The following is a 10,912-nucleotide window of genomic DNA, read 5'->3' as shown; positions in this document are numbered from 1 at the left end:
TATAAAAACCTTTGGAATATAAATAAGAATAAAACTGTTAGGTTTGGTGTTTGTAAGCATTGCTGAATTGGAGACTCAGTGCAGGAAAAAAAGGTCTTTTTTTTAGAAATCAAACTTTAAAAATGTCTGCTGTAATTGAACTCTTCAGACACATTGATTAAGTGTGATAACAGAAACACCTAAAACTGTATTTTTTATTATTTCTTTCTGTTCGACTGAGAGAAAATAAAATCAGTTTTTGCCAGCAGTTTCACCCCAAATATTTTGTTTGTTTTGTAGTTGCTCAGAATGATATTTCAGTGTGCTGTTTTACTTTACTTATATATTTGTCTTGTGCTCTCAGGGAGATCGTGGTGAGACGGGTCAGCCTGGACCACCTGGAGAAAAGGGAGCCATGGTAAGGAGTAAGTCTGGAACTCGTCTCTGCTCTCAAAGGGAACTCTAATACTCACTTGACCTTCAGCAGTCACTGTAACTGCCATGGCTGGAAAGTGGTAGTATGTAGGAAAATGCCTCATCAGCCGTTTTCCATTCACGAGAGAATCAGCTCGACTGCTGCAAGAGTCATTTCCCTCTCGATGACATAAGGAAATTGTAGCCATTTGCTGTGCAAAGTGGTTTGGGAACAATGTCAAAGTTGAAACCAAACTCAAGGCACTCTAAAGAAACCCAAAAGAGAAAGCTTCCAGTCTTGTCGTCATTTCAGTAGTTCCTATAACACTTAGCACTGTCTTTATGTATGGTGCTCAGGGCAATCCAACAGAAATGAGTTAAAGGGTTGAGTTTTACCATTTTAAATCCATTGAGCGGACCTCCGGGTCTGTTGGAAGCATTTTTAGCTTAGCTTAGCATAGATCATTGAATCAGATTAGACCATTAGCATCTCGCTCAAAAATTGTAAAAAAAGAGTTTTAATAATTTTCTCATTTAAAGCTTGAATCTTCTTTAGTTTCATAGGTAAAGACTTGAGTTTCACTATTTTTAATCAATTCAGTCGATCTTCTGGTCTGTTGGGAGCACTTTTAGCTTAGCTTAGCATAAATATTTGAATCTGATTGGATCATTAGCATCTTGCTCGAAATAAATCTAAAAAGAGTTTCAATAATTTTTCCATTTAAAGCTTGAATCTTCTGTAGTTTCAGAGTTAAAAAGCACTTTTAGCTTAGCTTAACATAAATTATTGAATCAGATTTGACCATTAGCATCTCACTCAAAAAATGTTAAAAAGTTTCAGTATTTTATTTTTTTACATTTAAAGCTCGAGTCTCTGTAGTTTCTGAGTTAAAGAGATGAGTTTTACAATTTTTTAATACATTCAGTCTATCTCCGCTTCTGTTGGGAGCACATTTAGCTTAGCTTAGCATAAATCATTGAATCTGATTAGACCGTTAGCATCTCGCTCAATTTGATTTTTTTTTTTTATATAATTTTCCTATTTTAAGTTTCACTCTTCTGTAGCTTCATCATGTAGATGAAAAGAAAATTCAAGTTGTTATTTTTGAGGCTGATACGACTAGGAACTATACTCTCACTTTGGCGTAACAATCAAGTAATTTTGCTGCCATACAATGGTAAAGGTAGAAGCAATGACATTACACACCACTGTTGTTTAATTACCCAGCTTCAGACTAGTATCTGGTGCTGTATAATATCATTGTACCTGCTGCAGATATGGTACTTTACTTACTTTAATTTATGCTAAGCTAAGCTGAAAGGGCTCCTGTCAGACCCAGAAATTGGCTGAATGGATTAAAAAAATATTACAACACAAATCAGTAACTCTAGTAAAGTTTTAAAATTAGCCAATATCCTAATAAAGTTGAGTATTTCTTTGATTATTGTATACTTGCCAGCAAGCAAGGAATCTTCCTTAGCTTTGGTATATTTAAGACTTGTTTTTTAGAAACATCTAAAAAGTGCTGACAACAAAATAAATATAATTGAGAAACAGAACTCCAGAAGACATTCTGGCTTTCATAACGTGTATTTGTCTTGATGCACTGGTAAACGTTTCATTTGTTTTTAACTTGTTTACAGATGCAATAAGTGGAACAATCTGCCAGTGCTGCAAGATAAAATATGTCCTTCTCTGAAAGTAAAAAAAATTCTTTTATTGTTTGTGTTTCAAGTAAAAGCATCTTGCTGAATGGATGTTAATGAGTCGAAGATAAGATGATCTATTTTGTTATCCTCATCACTTTCATTTTATATACAGTACATAGAGGGCATGTTTCAAATAACTTTTGTGTAAACAAAGTGTTGAAATATGTTCATATGTAACAATATATTTATGCAAAAATAAACAACATGCACTGTAAAAAAAAATATCTGTTAACAAGTAAACACGTTCCGTATTTTATGATTTACAGTTTTTGTCCATTTATTTATGATTGTGAATTGCGTTATGGGACGTTGATCTCTGCTCTGTTGAGTTTTTATGTTGAAAACTCAACTCTCCAGTTTAACAAATTGACTTTTAATTGACATTTTAGTAGTTTGAAATATTATAATGTATAAGAAATAACATATAAAGAGACGTAGGTGTGTAAATGAACAGAAAATGTGCTGGTGGTTCATTACAAGGTTTTTGTACCATTATATACAGCACCAACCCAGACAATACATCACTTTAAAGCATAGGTCTCAAACTCAATTCCTGGAGGACCACAGCTCTGCACTTTTTTGCTCCAACCCTAATCAAACACAGCTGATCTAGTAATGTCTAGTAGTCTTGAACACCTTGATCAGGGTTGGAGCAAAACTCTGCAGAGCTGCGGCCCTCCAGGAATTGCGTTTGAGACCTATGCTTTGAACCAGGCATGTCCAGACTTGGTTCTGGAGGGCCGGTGTCCTACAAAGTTTAGTTCCAACCCCAATCAGACGCACCTGGGCCAGCTAATCAAGCTCTTACTAGCCATTCTAGAAACATCCTTGCAGGTATGTTGAAGCAAGTTGGAGCTAAAATCTGCAGGACGCCGGCCCTCCAGGACCAAGTTTGGACACCCCTGCTTTAAACTATTAAAAATGTTAATAAAAGTAACTTTTTTTTAACTTATCAAGGTTAAAAGTTGTTGGAAGAAAGATCAAGATTTCATAATGCAATTTAAAAGCATAAATAAATTGGGTAAAAATAAAAAACATAACAAAAACATGAATCTGACTAACACTTATTAAAATATACTAAAGAATATTTTTGGATTTATATTTATATAATTTTTATAATATTTTAAATAATGTTCAGCATGTTCCAGTGAATGGCGATGGGACATTATTTCTCCAATGTTTTAACATTTTACTACACAAAATTACTCAACATTCCTACTTGAAACCATATAGTGGCAAAGTACAAAGATTCTCCATAAATATTAATTATGTGAAAATGTAATTAAACAGGACGCACACTAAATGTATTTATAAGCTGTATTAACCATATTATTTGTTTATTTATTTTCTTAATTCTTTGATATTTGAAATACTCCTTTTGCACCTTGCTTTCATTATAATATCCCCCTTTTTTGCTGTGTGTTTGGCCAATTTGTTTGATTTGTTTTTGTTTATTATTATTATTATTATTATTATTATTATTACCTCACACAAGAAGGTCGCCGGTTCGAGTCCAGGCTGGGCCTGTTGACATTTCTGTGTTGAGTTTGCATGTTCTCCCGTGTTGGTGTGGGTTTCCTCTGGGTGCTCCGTTTTCTCCCACAGTCCAAAGACATGCGCTATAGGTGAATTGGATAAGCATAATTGGTCGTAGTGTATGAGTGTGTGTTAATGAGTGTATGGGTGTTTCCCAGTACTGGGTTGCAGCTGGAAGGGCATCCGCTGCGTAAAACATATTCCGGGATAGTTGCCGGTTCATTCTGCTGTGACGAACTTTGATAAATCAGGGACTAAGCCGAAGGAAAATTAATGAATGGTTATTATTATTATTATTATTATTACTTATATTTTACTTTTTAATTAGTACTTGTCAGCACTTAAACATAAATAGCATACACTTAAACAATTATAACTTTCAATCACAATAGAAATAGGTATTAGAGATTGTTTCTAATATGAAAGATGATTGCATAATGATGTACTTGTGATTGTTTTTAAGGGTCACCCAGGGGCTCCAGGAGAGAGAGGCCTGTCTGGACCAGCAGGTGCTCCAGTAAGTCACTGTTATGTATTTCAATATTGTAGTCAACATTTAGGTCCTAATTACCTGCCTATTATTAAGATATTAACTCTTCATTAACTTTTCATTAGTAGTTGTAAAGTATGATCTTATTCTGCATTCCTAATCCAAACCCTAAACCAAAGTTCTACCTTACAAACTATTAATAAACAACTAATTAGTAGTTTATTAAGCTAGTAGTGTTAGTTAATGGTTTGTTAATACCGTAACACTTTAGTTGGGACACAATTCAGGCTATTAACTACTGGCTTATTACAGTACCAGCCTATTATTAAGATATCCACTGTTCATTAGTAGTTTTAAAGTATGACCCTTTTCTGCAACACTAAACACTAAAACCCAAACCCTAAACCCAACTTCTACCTTACAAACTACTAATAAACAGCAGGGTTATTAAGCTAGTAGTGTTAGATAATGGTTTGTTAATACCATTAATTGTGACCTAAATTAAAGTGTTACCAAATCTACAATACAGAAAGCGTCTTAAAAAGCCAGGTCTGTCTAACTTTATGCAACATTCAGCTGTTTACATTCTTTCATTAAATATGTCAGTACTCATTATTGACAGACACCAGAGTATTTCCCATTTCTCCTGAATGAAACTCTTCTTTTGCTCTATTCACACAAATGTTGCGTCACGCAACCAATTGGCAGGAAATGCCTTTTGGAGGCACTTGAATGACCCTGCAAGCAGCAGAGGACAAATATAAACATCAGGCTTTGAAGGACAGAGGCGCTGTAATCGGGTCAAGTGATGTTTGTTTGCCTGCCAGAAACTCTTTCCAGCTCTAGCTGAGGTTTCTGAGGGAACGTTTGATTTATTCTTGTGTTTTCTGTGTCCTCCAGGGGCCTCATGGATCTAGGGGCCTCAGTGGCACCAGGGGGCCAAAAGGCACAAGGGTGAGACCTGATCGTTTTCTTTAACAACAGTGATGGTGCTCGCATAGATACAGTTGAAGTCAGAATTATTAGCCCTCCTGTGATTTATTCAAATATTTCTCAAATGATGTTTAACAGAGCAAGGATTTTTTTCACAGTATTTCCTGTAATGTTTTTTTCTTCTGGAGAAAGTCCTAATTGTTTTATTTTGGCTAGTTTTTAGTTTTCTAAAAGCCATTTTAAGGTCAGAATTATTAGCCTCCTTAAGCAAAATGTTTGTTCAATTGTCTACAGAACAAACCATCATTGCAAACTGATTTGCATAATTACCCTAACTTGCCTTATTAGCCTACACTGTAAAAAAATTTCAAAAAAATTAGAAAATAACTAATAATAATTCACAGAATTACAAGCAAACGCTGTAAGAATACAGAACATAATTTACAGCCAAAATACATTAAATTACACTTCATTACTGTTAATAATTAGCATTTAACTGTAAAAAAAACTGAAAACGAACTGTCAGAAAATAAAATTTGATAATCTGTAAAAAAAAAAAATATATATATATATATATATATATATATATATATATATATATATCCTGCTCCGTAATTACAAGTTATTACTGTCATTTTTATATAATTGTAATGAAACAGGTAATTTTACCATTTTACTAATTACTTACTACAATTATACAGATTATTACTGTCATTTTACAAATGATTACTGTAAATATATAATTTATTATTGTAATTATGCAGATTAATGAATGCAATTTTAAAGAAAATTACTGTAATTATACAGGTTATTAATGCCAGTATACAAATTAGTTATTGTGATTATAATAATTATTACTGTAGTTATGCAGATTAATTCATATGACTTTAAAGATTATTACAGTAATTATACAGGTTATTAATGCAATTATATAAATTAATTAATGTGATAATAATTATTACTGTAATTATACAGATTATTTCATGTGATTCTGTTTATTACTGTAATTATACATAAAATTAATGTGATTTATTCAGATCAATTCACGTAATTATGCACAAAATCTCTAAATATTCCATAAAATGTTGCACTTTTAACATACCTTTAAAACAGAAAAAAGCTTTTAAAGAATGATTTTAGAAAGCTAAGTACTAAGCTTATAATTATAATATATAAGCTTATAATTATAATTATAGGCTTATAATAATTTATGTTATATAACAATGGCTGTTAATATAGCTATAAACTATATTAATAAATATTTTGAGGTCAAAGTCCAAAATAATTGCTTGGAAAAAAAAAATACAAAATTGTTATATATATATATTTTTTTTTTCTTTTTTTATTACAAATAACACATTTGGTCATCAATTAACAACAAAATCAAGCTTAGAGTCATGTGAGGATGCCTGCACAACAAAGTTAAGGATCAAATAGCAGTTTATTAAGAATCCGCAGCCAGATACTAAGAGTAGTAAAATAAGTAGTAAATTTTATAGTTCACAGTGCATGCATTATATGCAGTCTACAAACAATGGGCTATTATTTGACATAATTAATCTCACTTTAATCTTCATATGATTACTATCTTTAATAGATCTAAAACAATTTGACTGAATTTTTGTTTCCCTATTTTCACAAGAATAATCTGTAAATATTATTGTAAAATTATGTGTAACTCTCTGAAAATACAGAAAATTTCCTTTCAAATTCAGAAAAAGAATGTAATACCAAAATACAAGCAATAACTGTACATTTAATATTAGAATTTTTTATTACAAGAAATATCTGTAAAACAACAGGTAGTTCCCTGTATAATGAAACAACTAGAAAATTCTGTAAAAAAAAATACTGACAATTACCTGTAAAATAGCATGTATTTTTTACAGTGTTCTTGAAACTGAATACTAGTATCCTGAAAAACATCTAGTCATATATTATGTACTGTCATCATGGCAAAGATAAAAGAAATGAGTTATTAGAAAAGAGTTATTAAAAAAGATAATTCATATTATATATTCATAAATTAATAATCCAATTTGCTGAATATTCAATTTCACAACCTAATCCATTCCTGATGGACAAAATCAACCCACTGTACATGTTTTCCTCATTGATTATTATGTTTCTCTTTGAAATACTTCATAATATGAAAGTAAAATTGGTTGCAAATGGCAACTCATATTGACAAGAAGAGCCCTCCGACTGTGTTTTTGACAACTCTGACATCATTGACACAATCCAATCCTCAGGCTTGGGACTTTCCCAACGGTCCTCGAAAACTGAACTCTTCAGCAACCCCCACAGGTTCCCATAACACCCACCAGCATGACACACATCCAAACAACTCAAATTTGACTTTCGCAGTCATTGAAAATCCAAAATCTGCTCTTGATTTTTGCCACTTCTCCAGAGAGTCTGTCCTCTATTTGCCCTCGACTCCCGCTGCTCGCTTTGACTCAGAGCAGATCGTGTGGGTGGCATTGACTCCATCATTGTGATAAAATTCGAAAAAACGACTAGTACAACTGCAGATGGACTTAACTTTTTATAGTTCCCCTTCGGTTGGGGAACTTCAGTGCCATGAATGGGAGGATTCGGATCAGAAGCCGCTTATCTGGAGAGTATTGAACGGGCCAATGAATGAAATTAATTGGCAGCGTAAGCTTGCGCAGGTGTGCGACATCTGCAATCATCTCAGCATATAAGCACACCTGAAGCCAGCAGACGCCATCCTTTTCGCTTCAGATCCTTTCTGAGTGAGTCGATGAGGGTTCCTCTTGCTGATCAGCACTTCAGAGCGAACGAGTGTGTCTCCCGGTCCAGAGTGGGTCTTCGCGGTGGCAGACGGTCGAGCTGGGTTACTCCCTTGCCTGCGGTTCTTTGGGTCCGGTCCTCCAGAGCGGTGCGTATAGTTGCAACTTTCCTAAAAGAGCAACACAGTCGTGCAGCACGTCCTTTTCAGGATGGCGCTCCGACTGTGCGTTTCTGGATGCGGGGGTTTCCTGTCTCCGGATGATGGACACGATCACTGCATTGCATGTTTGGGGGTCCAGCATGTTAATGCGGTGCTCGCGGGCGGTTCATGTCGTCATTGCGATGCCATGACCGTTGCACAGCTAAGATCGCGGCTAACTTTCGCAAGAGAGCGAGCCACCCCAGTTGCCTCCTGTTCTAAAAAAGCAGCGGGCGCTCGGGCAGATCTGAGGGTTTCAGCGGGAGCTAATCCGCCGCCCACGGGCTCGCGGACCTCTCGCTCCTCACGGCGCTCCATCCAAGCTTCGGGTGGTGAGAGTGATCCGTCTAACCAGATGGTAGCTCTCACACTCGCTGACACCGGAGATCAGATGTCCTCCGCGGCATCGGAGGGTGGGCTTTCACTGTCCGACGAAGATCCGGACCCGCTCGCCCCCTCCGGGCAGGTGAGCGCTGTCAAATCGGATCCTGAAGCGGACATGTTAGCCGTGCTTTCCCGGGCTGCTTCGGCCGTGGGGTTGGAGATGGTTTATCCCCCAGCTCCGCGGCCGGACCGACTAGATGGGTGCTACGTAGAGGACCAGAAGGCGAAGCCTTCGAAGCCTCTCGTCCCCTTCTTCCCGGAAGTGCACAGTAGGCTCACGCAGTCCTGGAGGGCACCTTTCTCTGCCCGTGCTGCGAGTGCCTCCGCCCTCACCGCCCTTGACGGCGGAGCTGCCAGGGGGTATGAGGCGATCCCGTCAGTGGAGCGCGCTATCGCGGTCAATCTTTGTCCGCGCGGCGCCTCTACGTGGCAGGGTTTGCCCCGCCTCCCGTCCAAAGCCTGTAGGTTGTCTGCCTCCCTCGGAGCCAGAGCTTATAAGGCTGCGGGCCAGGCTGCTTCTGCTTTGCACGCGATGGCCACCTACCAGCGCTACCAAGCGCAGGCGCTGGCCGAGCTGCACGAGGGCGGGTCCAACCCAAGCTTATTACATGAGCTGCGCACCGCGACCGACTATGCTCTTCGGACTACTAAGTCCGCCGCGTGTGCGCTGGGGAGGACGATGTCCACACTTGTGGTTCAGGAACGCCACCTCTGGCTAAACCTGGCCGATATGCGCGACGTTGACAAAGTTCGCTTTCTTGACTCGCCCATATCCCAGGCTGGCCTGTTCGGCGACACCGTCGGTGAATTCACCCAGGAATTCAAGGCGGTGAAAGAGCAGTCGGATGCGATGGGCAATGTCATCTATCGGCGTGGCCGTAAGCCCGCTCCGCCCGCCGAGCCATCCACCTCCGCTGTTCCTCGCCGAGGGCGCCCGCCAACGAGTGCTGCCCCGCCCCCGCCTGCGCCTCCAGCCAAGCGGGCGCGGCGTTCACCTCGAAAGCAGGCAGCCCCTCCTGCCCAGGGCGCCGTTAAGTCCGGTAAACGGACCGCGAAGCGTCCCTGAGACAGGCCATCCGGAGAAGAGGAAACTTGCTCTTTCCCCGCTGGAGGGCGGGGCCCCGATAACAACGGTACTTTTCAGTGCCACCAAAACATCAGTAAAAGAGCACTTTTTCCCTTCCCCGGATGTGACTGCACGAGTTCTGCCAGTCCGGGACGCGCTGCCTTCCGGCTCGCAGACTCTACGTGCTTCGCCAGTGGCTCACGAGCGCTGGGGGGACGGTCTCCCTTCCCTCAGCCCTCCAGCCCCCTCTCCGGAGTCAGGGTGCGGAGCCAGAGCGAATCGCTCTCCTCCAGCTTTTCCGCGAGACCCTCGTGCTTCCCGGATCAGCACACCCACTCCGCGCTGCCCCACCGCTGGTACGTCAGCGATTGTAGCGATGACTCCATTAGCGAGGGCTCTGCCTGCCTGGTTAGCGCGGGCCAGCCCCTCGCGGTGGCTCATACGCACAATCAGACTCGGTTACGCGATTCAGTTCGCGAAACGGCCCCCCAAGTTTACGGGCGTGTATTTCTCCAGGGTCAACCCCCTGTCCGCCCCTGTCTTGCGAGAGGAGATTGCTGCCCTCCTGGCGAAGGGTGCAATCGAGCCGGTTCCTCCAGCCGAGATGGAGAGTGGGTTTTACAGCCCATACTTCATCGTACCCAAAAAGAGCGGTGGGTCACGGCCAATCCTAGATCTGCGCGTTTTGAACCGCTGTCTGCACAAGCTACCGTTCAGAATGCTCACGCAGAGGCGCATTCTCCAATGCGTTCGTCCTCGGGATTGGTTTGCAGCCATAGACCTGAAGGACGCGTATTTCCATGTCTCCATTCTTCCACGCCACCGCCAATTTCTGCGGTTTGCGTTCGAGGGTCGAGCGTGGCAGTACAAGGTCCTCCCCTTCGGGCTCTCTCTGTCTCCGCGGGTCTTCACCAAACTCGCGGAGGGTGCCCTAGCGCCCCTTCGGCTCGCGGGCATTCGCATACTCAATTATCTCGACGACTGGCTGATTTTAGCCCACTCGCGGGAGCAATTGATTATGCACAGGGACGAGGTGCTTCGGCATCTCCGCCTACTGGGGCTTCAGGTCAACCGAGAAAAGAGCAAACTCGCCCCCGTGCAGAGGATTTCTTTTCTCGGGATGGAGCTGGACTCGATCACCATGGTAGCGCACCTCTCCGAGGAACGCGCTCGCCTGTTGCTGAACTGTCTGAGGGAGCTCGACAGCAAACTAGTGGTCCCACTGAAGTTCTTTCAGAGGCTCCTGGGGCATATGGCATCCGCAGCCGCCGTCACGCCGCTCGGGTTGCTCCATATGAGACCACTTCAGCACTGGCTTCACGATCGGGTCCCCAGACGCGCATGGCACGCGGGCACACACCGGGTCTCGGTTACTGCGCTGTGTCGCCGCGCCCTCAGCCCTTGGAACGACCCCTCGTTCCTACAGGCCGGTGTGCCTCTAGGA

At 41.0% G+C, this 10,912-nt stretch overlaps 1 protein-coding gene across 10 annotated transcripts in view; it reads left to right on the top strand.

Moving 5' to 3' along the window:
• The window catches only part of col27a1b (collagen, type XXVII, alpha 1b), a 152,800-nt gene that overhangs the window by 103,074 nt on the left and 38,814 nt on the right, over nt 1-10,912 (top strand). For 8 of the 10 annotated variants that reach the window (XR_015490326.1, XR_015490327.1, XR_015490329.1 and 5 more), the window contains 3 exon segments: nt 344-397; nt 4,103-4,156; nt 5,030-5,083. Coding sequence is in view for 5 of the 10 variants with exons in the window: in XM_087252176.1 (XP_087108302.1) it covers nt 344-397; nt 4,103-4,156; nt 5,030-5,083 (162 nt within the window). In the remaining 5 variants the exon portion in view is untranslated. 10 annotated transcript variants of the gene reach the window in all.

The sequence above is a fragment of the Danio rerio genome, chromosome 5 (genome assembly GCF_052040795.2).
Source record: "Danio rerio strain M-AB ecotype USA chromosome 5, GRCz13ab, whole genome shotgun sequence".
Lineage (NCBI taxonomy): Eukaryota > Metazoa > Chordata > Actinopteri > Cypriniformes > Danionidae > Danio > Danio rerio.
Note: the sequence above shows the minus strand (reverse complement) of the source record. Positions and strands in the feature narration are given on the sequence as shown.